The 21,835-nt window shown below is 36.8% G+C and overlaps 1 protein-coding gene across 1 annotated transcript in view; it reads right to left on the bottom strand.

Annotated features, from left to right (window-relative positions):
- Positions 1–21,835, bottom strand: part of MetRS-m (Methionyl-tRNA synthetase, mitochondrial) — a 120,807-nt gene that overhangs the window by 47,302 nt on the left and 51,670 nt on the right. The window contains exon 4 of the mRNA XM_067151347.2: positions 1,589–1,847. Within this exon, the coding sequence (XP_067007448.2) occupies positions 1,589–1,847 (259 nt within the window). The remainder of the gene's footprint in view (positions 1–1,588; positions 1,848–21,835) is intronic.

The following is a 21,835-nucleotide window of genomic DNA, read 5'->3' as shown; positions in this document are numbered from 1 at the left end:
ATTATGGAGAAATGAAGAAAGCTTAAAACAAACAATGACTTAGATATGATGAGTTTAGAAACCTTGTAAGTAGCCTGCCTGGTGGCCATGACTGTTAAGGCATCAAGTCTGTATGGTCTGGTACCGTGGTTAGTCGGTTCAAGGCCCACTGATCGAAAAAAAATTCCCTGTCAGAATGTTGGCCAGCAGGGTAGGAGAGGTGCTAGCATACAATTTCTAATCACTAGATTGCGTGCCAAAAGCCTGGATTAAATTACAAATCTCCACAGTGTTCACATGGAGTAATGGCATATGACGCTGCTGACAGTGATCTATCTGTCGGATGGAGATGTTAAGCCTTGAGCAGACCCCCTGGTGCTATTCGACATGAGTAGACTATGTGCTGATACCGGATTCCCTTCCTACTATCATATATCACATTATTAATTTCATCTCATTAATTCCTCTGATATGGTGAATGTCAGGAAGGGCATCCAGTCACAGAAACTCGCTATGAAGATTCATCTCACTCCATACCTGACCCCATAAAGAAAGGGACAAGGGTCGGACATACGTGTTGTTAATGTTTTTGCTAATGGCTTTACGACGCACCGACACAGACAGGTCTTATGGCGATGATAGGACAGCAGCACAATTTTTCCTGGGTGATTTTCAACAAAAAGAGTAGTATTCACAAAATTAGACAAAATAAGCTTGAGCGGAGTTTTAAAAAGTAGGAAAGACCATAATATGAGGATAAAGTTGGAATTTAAGAGGTCAAATTGGAGCGAAAACTCGTTTATAAAAAGAGGAATTCGGGATTGGAATAATTTACCATGTGAGATGTTTGGTAAATTTCCATCTTCTTTGAAATCATTTAGTAAAAGACAAGTTAAACAGCTGAAAGGGAATCTGCCACCTGGGCAACAGCCCTAAATGCAGGTAAGTGGTGAATGATCAAATGAATGACTGATTAAACAGAATGACTTATCGAACCAATAGTGTTGGAGATGCAACTATCTGTAATTCTGCAATATTAAAAAGAACCAGGTAAAAATCATGGATTCTGTAGAACAGCTCCATGTTCAACAGGTGAAAGGAAGATGATAAAGAATGAGGTTAAAGTTGACGAAACACTCTAGGCATGGTTTCTTCAGGAATGCACCCACCAAGCACCCATTAAGGGAGATGTTCTTATAGGATAGGGTGGCATAGAGAGCTGCATCAAACAAGTCTATGAACTGATGACCCAAACAATAACATTCTTATGGAAAGAGCTAAGTTCCTATACAAACAAAGTTTCAGCAAACATGACTTGTGTTAGTGACGGATGCTGAACAAGTTGAGAACACAATTTGACCAGAATTATTTTCAGTCAATATCAGGCAAAAAGTTATCTACAAATTATACTGCAGTGTACCCTTCAAGAGTTACACCCTATAAATCCTAATAATCTGTTTTTTCCAGTAATATGGCAGCCCTCCAGTCCCAAGAGAGCTGGATTACTTACACTGTACCGTAGTATATCAGGAGTGAGATTGAGAGTATATTACAAGTGTTCTAATACCATTATAGAATATTGTTGCAGGCTGATCTAGTAATGACTAACCTGAGAATGTCCTTGCCAATTATTTGCAGGTCTGGTGGCCACAAATGTTGATAGCTAGGGTCAGGATACCCTGCTACAGTAAGATAGTTTACAAGAGCCTCAAGCCAAACATAAATAATCTGGTTGGAATCATCTGGCACAGGAATTCCCCAATGAACACGATCCTTAGGACGTGATACAGATACATCCTGTACCAAAGTCTCATCCTGGACCCAACTCACCAACTGGTGATGGAATTTCAATGGCTGCACCACACGTTCTGAAAAAGAAACCCAACTAAGTTCCCTATTTTTCATTAGATCATGCAATTTGAAATACACTGCCAGAAAAAAAAAACTTGCAACATCCTCAAAGACTGTGTTCAGTGGCACCAGGTTATAATATGTGCATACTGAGGGGTTGTTATTTGGGTGAATGGTCATAATTGAGGCCTTTGGTTCAGAGGGTCCCGAGTTCGATTCCCGGCCGGGTCGGGGATTTTAATTGCCTCTGATTAATTCTTCTGGCTAGGGGACTGGGCATTTGTGTTTGCCCCAACACTTTCCTCTTCATATTCTCACAACATACTGCACTACCAACCACCACAGAAACACGCAATAGTAATTACATCCCTCCATATAGGGATGGCGTCAGGAAGGGCACCCGGCCGAAAAACAGGACCAAATTCTCATGTGTGACACGGCCTGCACCTGCGATCCCACAGGTGGTAGGAGAAAGGAAGAAGAAAACTGAGGGGTGGTTGTGTTAGTGAGTCATCTCTCACGGACATTGGCGATCAGATGGCGTTCAGGAGGCCTGTCCATGTGCACTCTGTTTTGACTCTGCAGGCAGTAACTGAGGTTAGGGGTGAGCAGTGTTTGCAACAATCATTCTAGGGTACAACCATGCCCCGCCGACTTAGCACACTGGAAAATTCTAAATTCCCATGGAGAGAAAAATCTTGCATCTGATATGTTTTTGACATTTTTAGCACACTGGGGTGAAACGCTGGCAACCAGGAATGAGTTAGCTGGAAAATTTGTAATGTAAAATAATGGACCAACAATAATGGTATTATAAATTTACTCATTCAGCAAAAATATTTCATGTTCCCTATGGGAATCTACATCTATATCATCTGATCGCTAGGCAGGCATCAATTTTTGATAATGAGACAAAGTCTCTCATAGTGCATTGGCATTGCCAGTGGCTACACGTAGCCTAAGCAGTGGCCTCTGCGGTATGCACTAGCCATATGTCTTAGTAGGTATGCTATTTACCAACTGATGAGCCCAACTTAGCACACTGAGGTGAAACGCTAGCAACCAGGAATGAGTTAGGTGGAAAATTTATAATATTCAATAATGGACCAACAATACTGGTATTATAAATTTACTCATTCGGGAAAAATATTTTAGGTTCCCTATGGGCATCTATATCATGGAGAGGGAATGGCGCTCTGTTGTCTTCAGTGATGAGAATAGGTTCTCTCTGTATGCAAGTGATAGGCATAGATGTGTACGGCATAGACCTGGTGAGCGGCCTATTGCAGAGTGCATTCACCCACAACACCCAGGTCTCACCCTAGGCTTCATGATGTGGGAGGCCATCAGTCAAAATTGGTGTTTCTGCAGGGTGACATAACCAGTGCCCGCTACATTAGGTTGCTGACGCCGTGCTACTGCCATTTCTTCGACAGGAAGGTGATGTACTTTCTCAGCAGGACAATGCACATCCACATACAGCTGCTGCGACGCAACATGCTTTATGCAGTGTACAACTGCCCTAGTCAGCAAGATCACCGGATCTCTCACCAATTTAACACATACGGGACACGATGAAGGGGGAAATTGCGCGTTCTCCAGAGCCTGCAAGAACCATTGTCGAATTGCATCAAAAGGTGCAAGATGCTAGGGACAATCTATCACAGGATGCCATTCGGCACCTTTATGATCGTTTGCATGTGCGCATACACGCCTGCATTGCTGACAGAGGGGGTACACTGTATTTATGTGACTGTTTGAACACTCTTTACTGTGACGTGTGTTTCATACGGTCTAAATTTGGAATCATATACTCCTGCACTGATGGACTACCTGTCATATAGCTTGTGAATAAAATGACCTTGTCCTTGAGTATGTTGCATGTTTTTTCCAGCAGTGTAAAATTATTATTTAAATTTTTTTAAATTCTTATTACACTATACTGTGTATTACATGCATTTTATCCAGTCGCTAAATATCTCCCGAAAACTTAAAACACCTGCCTTATTATGTTTGATTACCCACATAAACTTACTGTTTTTGAAGGAAAGCAAGTTTTCATAACATGCTTGGAAGGAAAAGAAATTTGATGTTAGTAAAAAGTAAGTATTTTACTGGTTCTAGACTTGATTTTTCCATCCGTTGAGGTATTTCTTGTTGCCATCAGTGGCTATGGTCTCTTCCCAAAGCCATGTGCACCACTTCGGCACAAGTGACATGAGAAATGTGCAAGGGTTACCTTCCCATGCACGACGAAGGTTAAAGAAGCTAGTTCAACAACAACAACAACAACAACAAAAACAATGACGACAACAACAACAACAACAACAACTAAGACTAAGATCTGTTACACTCAACATAGGAATATTGACTGGATGACATTGTGAGCTAGCAGAAATGCTAAATAACAGACTTGTCAATATTGCCTGCATACAGGAGACCAAATGGAGAGGTTTAAAAGCAAAAGAAATTGGGGATGGCTACAAGTCATCATGGTACACGTATTGTACGGAAAAGTGTGGCAATAGTGGTTAACCAGCTCTACTGCAACTGTATCACAAATGTCAACAGAGTGTTGGATAGGCTTATATCTATCAAGAGCGATTTGCTATCAATAGCTGTCCATATTATATCTTGCTACGCCCATCAAATTGGCTGTACAGAGGGTGAGAAGGATGAATTTTGGAACAATCACAATACCCATCTTTGAATGATTCCCCTGGATGAGTCCATTATCCTTGGAGAAGACTTAAATGGACCTGTTGGGTCTCAGTGGGAAGAATATATGAAATGCCACAATGGATATGGACTTGTTGTGTGAAACGATGATGGTACTCAATTATAAAGGTTGGATGTTTCCACCTAATCAATACTATATATTGTACCGGGAGGTACACCTCTACGCCGCACATTTAAATCTTGCGCCTAAAAGAACTCCTCTTCTGGAGAAATAGTGAACTTGAAACTACACCTACTTCAACCATTACTCAGAAGATGTCACTACAGTAATTGGACGTAATTTTCTTATTTTTAAGTTTCATGTACTGTATGAAATTCTACGTGTTTTGTTTACCAGTCATCAAGAAGTTTGGACTTCCTTCAACAGATGTCTTTGCTAAAAAACTATGATCATGCACTCTGGTGCGAAGTGAAAGAACTTTTATGAAGAAGTTTTGTATTCATAAGTTTTTTCTTTACTAAATTTCGTTCATTCATTTCTGGGTTGGCAATATTTATCCTTTCTTTCCGCCAGTTTTGAATTTAGCCAATCACGAATTTTTGTAATTAATTTTTTGCCTATCACAGGCTTCTTCTTCGATTTTGTGTGTAACTTTAAGGTAACCAATAAAGTGAGAGGGTGTGGCTTGATTATTCATGAAAGGTCTCGAACTTTCCCTGAGGGTTTATAAACTGCGGATTTTCACGTCTCTTGGCCAACTGATTGTCATCTAACTTAGTGTGTGTGTCAAGCAGGAGGTGGGAGGTGCCTCTTTCATCAGGCAGCAGTACTCTGACAAGGTATGGCCGCTTAACATCTTTATTTCTTGCTACCTCTGCAGTTTAACCCGAGGGAGAGGTCCGAAACCTTAACTATGTAACCTAACTTTCTGAAAATGTAACTTCTGCTGGCTTATGTAATAACTTCATAAAATCTTTGACTGTAAATCGGGGATAGAGAGTGAGGTACCCTCTCGAACTCCCCTTCGTATTGGTTTGAGGTGACTACGTTTTGTAACTGGTTTTCTTCCTTTCTGTAATGTCTTAAATTCTTTCTTATATGAGTCACCTCCATAGTTTGGGAATAGCCCCTGTTTCATCAGCCTAGTGCCCTTTAGGTTTTAGAATTCACATCTAGGAGTGCAAGTATTCGCCTCCTTTCATTTTGTGTTCGGGCCATTTATTTAACTGTTATTTCTTTTACATGAAGGCCCTATAGGTTGGGTACGAGATACCCCTGTTTCAGTTTGTAAGCTGGGCCATGGAAGGCCAAAAAGGTGTAAGATATTTTTGGTGTTGTCTTGAATTGGCTTGAAAACTGAGAGTATGTTAGATCTTATTCAAAGTAAGATTACTGAATGCCTTTTGAAGGCTTGATATTGTGAGTTGGGAGCCAGCGCTCCATGTATTAGGGGATTTCTGCCCTTGTGTAAAATTGTACTCCTTTGTAAAGTTGAGCTGAGAGCTCAGGAAATGTAAAGCGAGGAGTGGAAAGCCCTGATTATCAAACAGTCATTAAAGTTTGGGTTTTCTTGCTTTGTCTAAACTTTGTCATGGTACCTGATATATCATTGATATCTCACTAAGTGAGAATTTTGTTAACTTGTTGCTTTTTGAAAATATAACCTTCCATTTCAGTTTAAATTCCTTCTTGACATAGTAGTTAGACCCATTCACCCCGGCACCTTCTTTCACCTCTGCTGGTCCATGGGTAACCCTGTAACATATATAATGATAAATATATGTATTTATGTTTTAAAAATATATATTACAGGACTAGTTTCGATCTATAGAGATTATCTTCAGCTGATACATCATACTACTAATAACTAAAATAACATTCACTATTATTAAAATATCACTCTTGCCGACTTAAAAAATTCGCAAACTAATTCTACTGTTCTGAATCAATGTCATGGTAAAATAGGTCATTAAAACTGTCTGCATCAGTCGGAAAAGTACAATCACATTGTCTTAACTCTAGTTGTGAAGCGATGTGTGATGATCCACTGCTAGCTGTTGTTGCTTTTTAAGTAGTTTTAACTAGGAGGAAACATCTCAGATTTTAATGACAGGATTTCTATGGCTTATATAGATGTGTGGAGAAATGAATTTCATTTTATGGGTCAATATTGAATTTTGATTAAAGCAAATAAAATAATAAGTGAGTTATTCTACTGTTTCAATACAAATTAAATAGTGTTTATTAAATAAACATTTAATGGGACTAGTTTTGACCTATTTAAAGGTCATCTTCAGCCATATCGCGTACAGAATTAAGTATTTGAAACACAGTTGTTTTGAAGATGGTCCTAAAACATATAAGTTTGAGACTATGAAAATTGTTTATAGAATTTCCTGAAAACACATTTGTTGCAAAAAATTAGTTCACTTAGTTGTAGAAATATATGAGAAGAAGAAGTCTTAAAATATTCTTCGTAGTATTCAAGAACATAGATACAATTCAAAATTCACAGTCTTGATGAGATGTAGAAATGGGCATATATGCATAGTGTTGTTGTGGTGAAGCAGAATTCTTATGATATTCTTCTTATCACTGCGAAGCGTAGATACACTTTAAAATCATTCATAATCTTGATGAGATGTAGAACTGAGCATATATGCAAAGTATTGTCTTAGTAAAATATGACCAACATGCTAAGGTACGTATTCACGTTTCGGACCAAAATCTCTACTATTCTACCAATTTTTTTTAAATTTGTAAAATGAATACTTGCATTTAGAGAAGTTATTTACATTATAAAAATTTCATATTTAAGGTACCGTTTCATAAATAATTGTCAAAAACTCCAAAATTTTTCATAAATTTCCAAAAATCATAGCTTTCTGGAAAATAGTTCAATTTCAATTATTTTTGCGCATAATTGGTTGTAATAATGCTTATAATGTGATGAACTAAACAGAATATGAGAATTTTCTGATGTTATAATTTTTTGGATATATTTTAGATGGTACTCAAAATTTTAGAGTATTTGGATTTTTTTTTTTTTGTTTGGTACATTTTTATCATAGTCTTATTTATTAATATGTTTAGTTCAAAACATTCTACAGTTAATAAGCTTCAATTTGACACATCATTGTATTCTCTAACTTAAAATTTGAAGGCACTATGATTGTTTGAATTAAGAAAAATGTGCAGAATTTCATCGTGTGGAAAACTGAAGTTGAATCTTGGAAGTTTATTTCGGGATTGAAACAACTTACTTTGGCTGATTGAAACCCTCCTGATGCACAAGTAGGTCCCATTTGTTGTAGTTTATTGTCCTCTTTAAGTCGGTTTCTTCCTCTGAGATACCTTCTCAGTTGTTTCTGCTCCGGGGTGCTCTGTTTTTTTGGCTTTGAAGAGTCGTTCTTTATCTGCTGTCTTTGCACCGGCTGCATTGTATCTTCCCTGAGTGATGTTCATCTTTTGTAGCACGTGTAATTCACTTGCACTGCCACAGTTATAATGGATCACAACATCCATTACGCCTAATCTCAGAGTTGTGAGTCCTACATGAGTGTCTTTTGGACATCGACGCCATATTATGGAACTGAATGACTCATTGCAATTTCACGTCAATCCACGCAGACATTTTCCCAACAACTCCCTACTGCTGAGTCTTTCATAAAATGGCTTTACTTCTTGGAGAATATCCCAAGGTATGCCTGGTTTGTACTTGTAGCTGTTGAGTTTTTTTCAGCTTTAGCTCACAGTAAGAGCACCAACCTTCACTTCCTTCAGGACACCTGTGGTGTGTAGGCCTCTCTTTGGTTGTTGTCAAATGGTATAATGTTGACCAAATGCCATTGTACAATGCTTCTATGCTGGAAATATTGCTTCAAAGTGCAATGCCAAAGTAATTTTGCATTTTATCAATGAGAGCACCTGTCAATTTCCCTTTTCCCCCTAACTTTTTTCCTGTGCCAGTTTCCACAGCGCTGTTCCCAATCTCTTCTGATAATGCCCAACACATTCTAGTTTGTTTATTTGCTTCCCATTGTTAGGATCAGTCTCTACCACAGCTTTGTAGCTCTCTGAGTCTCCATCCCCCTAATAGTCTATGTACTCCAGCCCTCTTTATGCTACTGAGCGACCAAAAATCACTTTGGCACGCTCTGGTTCCATATGTGGTGATGACTCACTGAAGTTTTTCATGCATACTGCAGCGTGATCTGCTTGCCAGGAAAGGTAGAATGGTGACTTTTTGTCATCAGTTGAATGTAGCTTACATCCTACACAACTCTTAGACATTACTTAAACATCAATAACTTTACCAGTGTCTACTGACAATGCTGCTACCACAGAGAGTGAAGAATGTCCTCTTCGGTGCCAACTGCCATCAACAGTCATACCACATTCATTATTGGGTTGTTTTAGATTTTTATTTCTTCTGCAGCATCTTTCATTACTTCTTCAACAACTTCAGTGGTAACTTTAGCCAGAATTTTGACAAGTTCAGTATATGGTGTAGGTGGTGGAGGTAAATTCATTATATAAGAAAATGTTCTTGCTTCACTTCACCCACAACCAATGAGGTGCAAGTCTTCTATTAATTTCAGGCATTTGGCCAATTCTCTTTGATGTACACTGGGGTTCTGATTGAAAATCACAATTACTACACCAAACTAACAACAAAAGTCCAATCTAACCTCTGTTTACAAACGTTTTTCACCAATATTGACCCAGAGTTCATAGACAAGACATACCAGCAAAGATAACAGTTTTTCTACACATTCCACACTAAATTTAATGTTAAAACTACCTTAAGAATCACCACAATAACTGTCAAAATACTAAGTAGAAAGTTTGGACTCAGAAGCACTACTTACATTGGGAAGATGATTTTCACTCTTCTCATTTTGGCCTACTGTCTCAATAATATTTTGTTTCTTCAGTGTGTATCTATGTCCATAGAAACGGTGTTTTCTTTTATAGCCACTACATCTATTACTACCCATTATTTACTTAGGGGAAGTTAGTCACTCGATACAAACACAAATAACACAGCACATGACAGTCAAAGTTAGATTCCACAGCATTTATGCAAGATTCAACATTCTTTCTCCAGAGATAGATCATATGATAACCCACTTGAGTATGGAAAGCTCCGCCTCTGCTGGCAGGACCTAGTGTTTACAGTGCACTATGTCTTCTGGTATAGGCTAGAGCAATTTTGTTACTTTCATAGATCTGTCTCTGTCTTATCCTTGGCTTTGACAATATAAAAGTGACTGAGGTATGAGCAATGCTAGTAATACCAATCCTTATGCAGTCAGTCCCTGCTATGAATGATGTGAAAATGTTGCTCATAGGGTCGGTTGGTGTATGCATTTCAGTGGGCTTGGCAGACTGATATGTAATAGCAACTCTGGCTCGGTGAGGAAACTCACTCCTCATTCCCTAGTACACCTCTTCAGTGATGCCTAGACCATATATGACAGCTGATGGCAGAGGTGTTGAGGATCCCACCAGCAGCATCGCTGACCGACTGAACATACATACATGGAAAGCTAGTGAATGTCAGCGCCAGACCACACCCCCACAGCAGATAAATCATGAATGCAGTGGTCCACTTAAATGCAATTTACGGCGTTTCTATACATCTCAGGCCAATGATACCTACATATTAGGAAACCAGAAACTCCAGGCTTCCATTTGACATCAAAAACTAAATACTGATTATTTTGACTTAAATCGCTATTTCAAACGTGAATAAATACCAGACTAGTAGAGTGACATTTTAATAATAGTGAATGCTATTTTAGTTATTAGTAGTATGATGTATCAGCTGAAGATGATCTATATCGATCAAAACTAATTTTTAAAAACATAAATACATACATCATCATCATTATTATAGACCGTTATGCCTTTCAGCGTTCAGTCTGCAAGCCTCTGTGAATTTACTAAACATCACCACAATCCTCTATTTTGCAACTAAGGCTGTGGCCTCATTTATTTCTACACCTCTTATCTTTAAATCATTAGAAACTGAGTCAACCATCATCGCCTTGGTCTCCCCCTACTTCTCTTACCCTCCATAACAGAGACCATTATTCTCCTAGGTAAACTATCCTCCTCCATTTGCCTCACATGACCCCACCACTGAAGCTGGTTTATGAGTACAGCTTCATCCCAGAGATGAGATATCTATTAGGTTCCACCTATTCAATACTAATTACGTGTTGATGTTACTAATAACTTTTATTCAACTTGGGACCGGTTTCGGTACATAAAATGTCATCGTCAGCCATAAAATGAATCACAAATATATAAGCAAAGACATAATAATCAAAACTATTGTGAATACATATTGAAATATGATCATTAAAAATCTTTAACCGTCCATTCACACCATGTGTTAAGATAAATCGCCATAACAGAAGAGCAACAGCATAATAATTAAATCTGGTACAGTGACACATTGAAGTATGCATATAGTCTCTCACTAATCAAAGAATAAAAGAAGGTTCTTCAATATGTAGTCTTTGTGCATCCGTTTAATAGAAGGCTCCAACAGGCTTCCAAAGTAGAGAGTCATTGAAAACATTGGCACATGTTTTGCATCAACCAGAGCGTCGAGAACTTATTTGAATCACTTGGTATGTAATTTATACCTGAAAAATTTTTTTAACATTGATGAACATGAAATCAGTCAGTGGTAAAAGACGTTAGTTTTGTGAGAAGGAGATATAAAATGTTATATGTGGTAGGTCTGGAGGGGAGAAGATGGATGGATGGGGGGAAGAAAAAGATCTTGTTAGGGGAGTAGTAGGTTTAAGGTGGGTCTTGTGAACAGTGTGGTGGGGGTTTGTAACATGATAGGGTATTGTGTATCGCACTAGATATTGACCTCCTATTGATACACAGTACCCTATCACATTACAAACCCCCACCACACTGTTCACAAGACCCACCTTAAACCTACTACTCCCCTAACAAGATCTTTTTCTTCCCCCCATCCATCCATCTTCTCCCCTCCAGACCTACCACATATAACATTTTATATCTCCTTCTCACAAGACTAACGTCTTTTACCACTGACTGCTTTCATATTCATCAGTGTAAAAATTTTTTATCAGGTATAAATTACATACCAAGTGATTCCAATAAGTTATCGACGCTCTGGTTGACGCATAACATGTGTCAATGTTTTCAATGACTCTTTACTTTGGAAGCCTGTTGGAGCCTTCTATTAAACGGATGCACAAAGCCTACATATTGAAGAACCTTCTTTTATTCTTTGATTAGTGAGAGACTATATGCATACTTCAATGTGTCACTGTGCCAGATTTAATTATTAAGCCACTGCTCTTCTGTTATGGCGATTTATCGTAACACATGGTGTGAATGGACGGTTAAAGATTTTTAATTATCATATTTCAATAAGTATCCACAATAGTTTTGATTATTATGTCTTTGCTTATATATTTGTGATTCATTTTATGGCTGACGATGACATTTTGTGTGTCGAAACCGGTCCCAAGTTTAAATTTATTAGTAACATCAACACGTAATTAGTATTGAATAGGTGGAACCTAATAGATATCTCATCTCTGTGATCTCAGTTCAATACGGAAACATCAATGGAGCTCATATCTTTGAATACAGCTTCATCCAATCAATACTTATTTATTGTATATATTAAACTACAGGACCGGTTTCGACCTCATATTCAAGGTCATCTTCAGCTGAACCATATATACATATTAATATAATGAAGCTTTGATTAAGATTGTGGTGTTGAAGGAATGCCATATGATGATGATGTACATTTAGTTACATACAAATGGGGCACGTCTTAGCGTGAGCTGGCGTATATGTCATTCTGTGCAATATTGCAACTGTATGTCTAAAATGTTGAAGGTCTTAAAACTAGTGTATAAAACACGTCTTTTCCTAAACTAACTTATATATATGTACAAGATAAAAACAATACATAAAAACACTTCATGTACATGAACATTCGTTCTTGCTTGGTGGTCAATACATCGACTAACTTCAGTATTTAAGTCTTATTCACAGTTGTACACTTCAGCTGCTATTCATAGAGTTTGTAAAATTGCATGGATAAAAGTTTTGTCTTCCTGTGCGTATGTGAGATAAAACACTTTCAATTTAAAAAGGGTGCCAAATGTATGGATGAAATTCAAGTAAAATATGTTCAGCTCTGCTGTGTGTGTTGCCCTTTTATAAGAACCAATTCATGTTTTCTTATTGGCATCCGTAAATTTGGGTGACATTGGTTTCAAAGTAGTGGCTCCTTTCCCATTTGTAGCTGTGCAATGATGTTATGTTTATCTGTGGAAGATAAGATTGAGTTATAAGTGATATTGTGCGGAGGAATGTCTAAGGGTTATGTGTTTGAATTGGAATATGTACTTACTGTTGTTGGTGTAGCTGAGTTGTGTTTGACATGCGAGCTTGTAATGTACTACTTCGTGTTCTTCTTGGGCTTATGCTAGCTGCTGTGAGGGGAAGGAAAGGAGGGGTAGGGAGAGTTGTTGTTGTAGGGGTAGGGATGGAGCTGGGTGTGTTGTTTGGTGTTTTTCTGTTGCTTGTTGCATTCTGTTTATCGATTAACTTAAGGTAAGGGTTTTTTAAGGCGGGGATAACTGTATTGAAGATGATGTTAGTTTTTTCTGTGATTTCATTTATGTTGTAATTTGGATTGGTGTACTGATCCAAAGTGATGTAGAATTCTTCTGTTATGTTGAGCAGGGGGCCTTTGGGGTTTATGTTTAGGATTTGCATATCGTTATCGATGTTTGTGAAACTGTGTTTATAGTCTGCAACATGTTGTCCTATTGAGGAAAAATCTGTGGAAGATAAGATTGAGTTATAAGTGATATTGTGCGGAGGAATGTCTAAGGGTTATGTGTTTGAATTGGAATATGTACTTACTGTTGTTGGTGTAGCTGAGTTGTGTTTGACATGCGAGCTTGTAATGTACTACTTCGTGTTCTTCTTGGGCTTATGCTAGCTGCTGTGAGGGGAAGGAATATATTCTTTGTGTATTTTGGGATAAGCTTTAGCAGTAGGTATTTGAGGATTCATTGCTATAAGTTTAGAGGATTCTACTTCTGTTAAAAGAAAGTGTGACATATATGACATATACGCCAGCTCACGCTAAGACATGCCCCATTTGTATGTAACTAAATGTACATCATCATCATATGGCATTCCTTCAACACCACAATCTTAATCAAAGCTTCATTATATTAATATGTATATATGGTTCAGCTGAAGATGACCTTGAATATGAGGTCGAAACCGGTCCTGTAGTTTAATATATACAATAAATAAGTATTGATTGGTGGAAATCCTCTCCTATTTTTAATTGTGCAATTGTCAATACGGAAATGAAGATTATAGATTACGATATCGTAGCCAACCAGGCAAAATGGAGCGCACATAGATTTCGAAACTTAAAGATCAAACTAACGAATGCGATTAAGAGCATTGTTTTTCTGAAGGAATGTCTAAAAAATGACTTAACACCTAAATTCCTGAGAAAATATAACAACAAACACAGACACACTAAACAAACTCAAAATACGCAAAAAAGAACAAACAAAATCTGGCTGAAAGAAGAAATAAAGTTTTTATACCGTAAAAAACAACATCTTAACAACGAACTATACCGAATACATTTAAAGGCATCTAACGAGTTACCACATAGCTATTGGGATAATTTTCAGCAGATCACGACAGAAAAAATCAGGAACTTAGCCACCAAAAAACACAATACACTAAATAAGAAGTTAGAAGCACTTAAACAACCATCCAAACCAAACCCAAAAACCGAAACTCCGAACACGAACTCTGCCACCTTTTCCAATGAAATCACTGAACACAAATTCCACCCACCCGTAAAAAATCTCACAAATACGTCTTTTAACGAAATGGAAACTGTTATCTTGAGCAAGGGACCCAAGCACAATTAGGGTAACACATCAACTTTCCAGAACATTACAACTACTATCACCGAAATAGAAAACGCTATACAGAAAATCCCATATGAGCTACGAGACGAAGTCAGATATGATATTAAAAAAAGGCTCCCACAATATATTGACAAAATTCACAGTAACTCCCAAAATAATAAATCAACCAACAAAGTACACATAAACAAACTCAAAGACAAGATAAAACAGAATAATCTACTAATAACGAAAGCCGATAAGGGCAATACCACAGTTATTATCGACAAAGACCAATACATATTGAAAACCAAAGAATGCTTTCAAGATAACACTTTCCTCATCAAACGTAAAGACCCGACCAATAACATACAAAGGAACCTCAAAACCCTATTAAAAAATACACACTTTCTTTTAACAGAAGTAGAATCCTCTAAACTTATAGCAATGAATCCTCAAATACCTACTGCTAAAGCTTATCCCAAAATACACAAAGAACATATTCCAATGAGACTCATTATTAACTACAGAGCAAGCCCAACCTATAAACTTTCGCAATTTATTCAATGATTTCTCAAAAAGCACTACGTATTCTTAGCTAATAAAACAGTACGGAACTCAATAGAATTTTGTAATAGGACAAAAGGATTAAAGATTGAACCATATCACAAACTCGCATCATTTGACATAATAAACATGTACCCAAATATTCCCACAAAACGAACAATAGAAATCATTGAATCTAACCTAAAAAGTCATAGCAATCTAAGCACTTTGGAAATAGAAGAGTTCATTAAATTACTTAATTTTGCCATTAGTAACAACTACTTTAAATTCCATGATACTATCTATCAGCAACAGGGTTTACCAATGGGATCTCCCGCTTCTGGTATAATTGCCGAAATTTACATAGACTATTTAGAGCACACATTCATCAACAAAATAGACCATATATTTTTTTGGTGTAGATTTGTTGATGATATCTTTATCATCTTCGACAATAGGTCCACAAATGAAACTGATATATTAGATAAACTTAATGCAATAGATACCCATATAAAATTTACCATGGAATCCGAAAACAATCACAAACTGAACTACCTGGACATAACGACTACTAGACATGATGACCACCTTTCTTACAGAATATACAGAAAACCCACGCATACCTCAAATACAATTAAAATGGATTCCGTTCACCCCAACATACACAAAAGAGCAGCCTACTATAGCATGATACACAGAGCATTCGATATACCGTTAACAAAAGAAGATCTAAACAAAGAATTACAATTAATTCATGACATAGCTAAAAACAATGGATTCAAGAAAGACATGGTTAACAAAATCATTCACAAAATAAAATCCCAACCCAAAACCAAACTAACAAAAGTAAACGAACCCAAGAAAGACTATGCACTATTCACTTTCAACAATGTACACATATACCCCATAACTAACATTTTTAAAAAACATAACCTAAGAATAGCATTCAGAACTACACACAATAGTACCAACATCATACACAATGTCAGGACAATCAACAGCAACAACAAATACAACCACTCAGGGGTATACCGCATCAAATGTAATAACTGCGAGACCAGCTATATCGGACGTACCGGTAGAAACTTCCTAACCCGATATAACGAACACATAAATGCAGTGAAACACAATCATTTTTCCTCAATAGGACAACATGTCGCAGACTATAAACACAGTTTCACAAACATCGATAACGATATGCAAATCCTAAACATAAACCCCAAAGGCCCCCCTGCTCAACATAACAGAAGAATTCTACATCACTTTGGATCAGTACACCAATCCAAATTACAACATAAATGAAATCACAGAAAAAACTAACATCATCTTCAATACAGTTATCCCCGCCTTAAAAAACCCTTACCTTAAGTTAATCGATAAACAGAATGCAACAAGCAACAGAAAAACACCAAATAACACACCCAGCTCCATCCCTACCCCTACAACAACAACAACTCTCCCTACCCCTCCTTTCCTTCCCCTCACAGCAGCTAGCATAAGCCCAAGAAGAACACGAAGTAGTACATTACAAGCTCGCATGTCAAACACAACTCAGCTACACCAACAACAGTAAGTACATATTCCAATTCAAACACATAACCCTTAGACATTCCTCCGCACAATATCACTTATAACTCAATCTTATCTTCCACAGATAAACATAACATCATTGCACAGCTACAAATGGGAAAAGAGCCACTACTTTGAAACCAATGTCACCCAAATTTACGGACACCAATAAGAAAACATGAATTGGTTCTTATAAAACGGCAACACACACAGCAGAACTGAACATATTTTACTTGAATTTCATCCATACATTTGGCACCCTTTTTAAATTGAAAGTGTTTTATCTCACATACGCACAGGAAGACAAAACTTTTATCCATGCAATTTTACAAACTCTATGAATAGCAGCTGAAGTGTACAACTGTGAATAAGACTTAAATACGGAAGTTAGTCGATGTATTGACCACCAAGCAAGAACGAATGTTCATGTACATGAAGTGTTTTTATGTATTGTTTTTATCTTGTACATATATATAAGTTAGTTTAGGAAAAGACGTGTTTTATACACTAGTTTTAAGACCTTCAACATTTTAGTCATACAGTTGCAATATTGCACAGAATGACATATACGCCAGCTCACGCTAAGACGTGCCCCATTTGTATGTAACTAAATGTACATCATCATCATATGGCATTCCTTCAACACCACAATCTTAATCAAAGCTTCATTATATTAATATGTATATATGGTTCAGCTGAAGATGACCTTGAATATGAGGTCGAAACCGGTCCTGTAGTTTAATATATACAATAAATAAGTATTGATTGGTGGAAATCCTCTCCTATTTTTAATTGTGCAATTGTCAATACGGAAATGAAGATTATAGATTTCGATACAGCTTCATCCATCGAGTTCACTCTCAACTTAGCCTTTATCTCCTCATTCTGAGTACCCTCCTGTCATTGTTCCCACCTGTTTGTACCAGCAATCATTCTCACTACTTTTATGTCTGTTATTCTAACTCATAAATAAGATATCCTGAGTCCACCCAGCTTTTGCTCCCGTAAAGCAAAGATGGTCTGAAAACAAACGGATGTAAAGATAAGTTTCGTCAGGGAGCTGACTTCCTTCTCACAGAATACTGTTGATCGCAACTTCGAGCTCACTGCATTAGCTTTACTGCACCTTGATTCAATCTCACTTACTATACTGCCATCCTGGAAGAACACACATCTTAAATACTTGAAATTATCGACCTGTTCTAGCTCTGCATCACCAATGTGACATTCAATTCTGTTGGATTTCGTACCTATTGACATCACTTTAGTCTTGGAAAGGCTAATTTTCATACTGTACTCATTACACCTATTTTTAAGTTCCAAGATATTAGACTACAGGCTTTCGGCACAATCTGCCAGTAAGACCAAGTCATCAGCATAGACCAGACTGCTTACTACATTTCCACCTAACTGAATCCCTCCCTGCCACTTTATACCTTTCAGCAGATGATCCATGTAAACTACGAACAACAAAGGTGAAAGATTACAGCCTTGTCTAACCCCTATAAGTACCCTGAACCAAGAAATCATTCCACCATCAATTCTCACTGCAGCCCAATTATCAACATAAATGACTTTGATTGATTTTAATAATCTACCCTTAATCCCATAGTCCCCCAGTATGGTGAAAATCTTTCCCTTGGTACCCTGTCATATGCTTTCTCTAGATCTATAAAACATAAACACAACTGTCTATTCAACTCGTAACATTTTTCAATTACCTGGCGCATACTAAAAATCTGATCCTGAGAGCCCCTCTGTGGTCTGAAACCACACTGGTTTTCATCCAACTTCCTTTCAACCAATGATTGCACCCTCACTTCCAAGATGCCAGTGAATACTTTGCCTGGTATACTAATCAATGAGATACCTTGATAGTTGTTGCAATCCTTCCTGTTCCCTTGCTTATAGATAGGTGCAATCAATAAAAGTAAACATTCCTCAGTACTGTATTAAGACATTATTTGAAAATCCCTAAAGTATAAAAAGCTCACCAAAAAATTGAGTTTCATTTACCTCAGAAACTCTTTGAAAACCATGTTTGTGGTATTGCCATTTGGGGCTAAGATGACCATGAGACATAGAACTGTACATGCGAGAAACAGTCTTCTCTCAAGTCAAATGTTTCTTTATTTTTAAAGGAGAATCCAAATACCAATTTTTATGTCTGTAACATCTTCAATTGATAAAAGTAATCATTCCTCAATAATGTACTTAGACATTATTTGAAAATCCCTAAAGTATAAAAAGCTCACCAAAAAATTGAGTTTCATTTACCCCAGAAACTCTTTGAAAAACCATGTTTGTGGTATTGCCATTTGGGGCTAAGATGACCATGAGACATAGAACTGTACATGTGAGAAACAGTCTTCTCTCAGGTCAAAAAAGAAATGTTTCTTTATTTTTAAAGGAGATTCCAAATACCAATTTTTACGTCTGTAACATCTTCAGTTTTTGAGATATAAGTATCCTCATAAAAAGAATTCAACTCCTTTTTCACCTACAAACCCCCATTAAGTTGATTTCCCTTACCCCCAAAAATGAATGTTTCCTTGTTCTTAAAGGAGATTCCAAATACCAAAAATACGTCTGTAACCTTCAGTTTTTTAGATATAAGTATCCCCATGAAAAGAATTCAGTTCTTTCACTTCTTTTCACCCTTCCCCCTTAAGTGAATTTTGTGAAAACAAAAAATATATGTTACACTATTTGTAAAGGAGCTTCCACATACCAAGTATTAGGACTGTAACATCTTCAGTTTTTGAGATATACCCCCATAAAATGAATTCAATCCCTTTATCAGTCCTTCCCCCACCTCCTCCCAAGATCATTATTTTTAAAGGAGATTTCAAGTACCAATTTTCACATCTGTAACATCTTCAATTTGTGAGATAGAAGTATCCTCATTAAAAAAATTCAACACTTTTTTCACTTCTTTTTACCCCCGTAAAGTGTCTTCTGAAAAAAAAAGAAAATACATGTTCCTGTATTTTTAAAGGACTCTCCAAATACAAAGTTTTATGTCAGTAACATGTTAAAGTTTTTGACATATACTGTAGATATACAAGTACTAAATTTAAAAATTCACCCATTTTTTCAATTCTTTTCAGTCCCTTAAGTGGATTTTTCTAAAACTAAAAAAGAAATGTTTATTTTTAAAAGGACATTACAAATACCAGTTTGCATGTCTGTAACATCTTCAGTTTTAGAAATATAAGTATTCTCAAAAACATAATTCAACTCCTTGTCACACACACACACACACACACACACACACACGCGCGCGCGCGCGTCGATTTTCCGAAAACAAAAAAATACACGTTTCTCTACTTTTAAAGTAGATTCCAAATACTATTATTTACGTCTGTAACCTTCAGTTTTTGATATATAAGTATCACCATAAAAGGAATTCCCTTTTTTCACTTCCATTCACCCCCCCCCCCCCCCAGGTGAATTTTTCGAAAACAAAAAATGTGTGCTCCTTTATTTGTAAAGGAGTTTCCAAATACCAAGTATCAGGACTGTAACATTTTCAGTTTTTGAGATATATGCATATCCATAAAAAGAATTTAACCCCTTTATCAGTCCCTCCCCCACCCCCACCTACGTTCTTTATTTGTGAAGGTGATTTCAAATACCAATTCTCACGTCTGTAACATCTTCATTTTCTGAGATATAAGTATCCTCATAAAAAATAATTCAACTCCTTTTTTCATCCCCGTTAAGTGCCTTTAGCGAAAAAAATAATACATATTCCTGCATTTTTAAAGGACCTTCCAAATACCATGTGTCACGTCTGTAACATGTTAAGTTTTTTACACATACTGTAGATATACCGGTACTCAATTTAAAAATTCACCCGCTTTTTCAATTCTTTTCACCCCTTTTAAGTGTATTTTCCATAAGCAAAAAAGGATGGGTTTCTTTATTTTGAAAGGAGATTCCAAATACCAGTTTGCATGTCTGTAATATCTTCGGTTTTTGAGATATACGTATCCTCAAACATAATTTAACTTCTTCTTTAATTATTTTCTCTCTCTCCCTTTAAGTCAATTTTCCAAAAACTAAAAAATAAGTATTTCTTTTTTAAAAAAAGGAGACTCAAATACCAATTTTCAAGTCTGTAACATATTCAGTTTTTGAGATATCCATATCCTAATAAAAGGAATTCAACCTCTTTTTCAGTCCTTTTCACGCCACCCCCACCCCCCATGTGTTTTTTTTTTTCAAAAACAAAAAATAAGTTACATATTTTTTAAAAGAGATTAAAAATACAAATTTTCATGTCTGTAACATGTTAAGTTTTTGAGATATACTGTAGATAGTCTTTTTAAAAATTCACCCCCTTTGTCACTCCTGTCCTAATAATAATAAAACAAAATTATTATTAAATAATTATTAAAATAATAATAATAATAATAATAATAATAATAATAATAATAATAATAATAATGAAAAAAAATGAAATGGCGTATGGCTTTTAGTGCCGGGAGTGTCCGAGGACAAGTTCGGCTCGCCAGATGCAGGTCTTTTGATTTGACTACTGTAGGAGACCTGCGCGTCGTGATGAAGATGAAATGATGATGAAGACGACACATACACCCAGCCCCCTGTGACAGCGAAATTAACCAATTAAGGTTAAAATTCCCGACCCTGCCGGGATTCGAACCCGTGACCCCTGTGACCAAAGGCCAGCACGCTAACCATTTAGCCATGGAGCCGGACATAATAATAATAATAATAATAATAATAATAATAATAATAATAATAATAATAATAATAATGGCTAGTGGCTTTACGTCGCACTGACACAGATAGGTCTTATGGCGATGATGGGATAAGAAAGGCCTAGGAGTTGGAAGGAAGCGGCTGTGGCCTTAATTGAGGTACAGCCTGGTGTGAAAATGGGAAACCATGGAAAACCATCTTCAGGGCTGCCACAGTGGGATTCAAACCCACTATCTCCCAGATGCAAGCTCCCTATTTATTTTTAAAGGAGATTCAAAATGCCAATTTTGATGTCTAACTTCTTCAGTTTTTGAGATATAAGTAGTCTCATAAAAGGTATTCAACCACTTTTTCACCTTTTTTCATCCCCCTTAATGGGATTTTCTGAAAACAAAAAAAATATGTGGGTTTTAATTTTTAACTCCTTAGCGATGGAATATCCAAAAATCCTCTCTTAGTGAGCACTTACACTCTAATATAAATGTATTCCCAAGATTTCATTTCTTTATGTCCAGTA

Source organism: Anabrus simplex, chromosome 7, assembly GCF_040414725.1.
Source record: "Anabrus simplex isolate iqAnaSimp1 chromosome 7, ASM4041472v1, whole genome shotgun sequence".
Taxonomy (NCBI): domain Eukaryota; kingdom Metazoa; phylum Arthropoda; class Insecta; order Orthoptera; family Tettigoniidae; genus Anabrus; species Anabrus simplex.
Note: the sequence above shows the minus strand (reverse complement) of the source record. Positions and strands in the feature narration are given on the sequence as shown.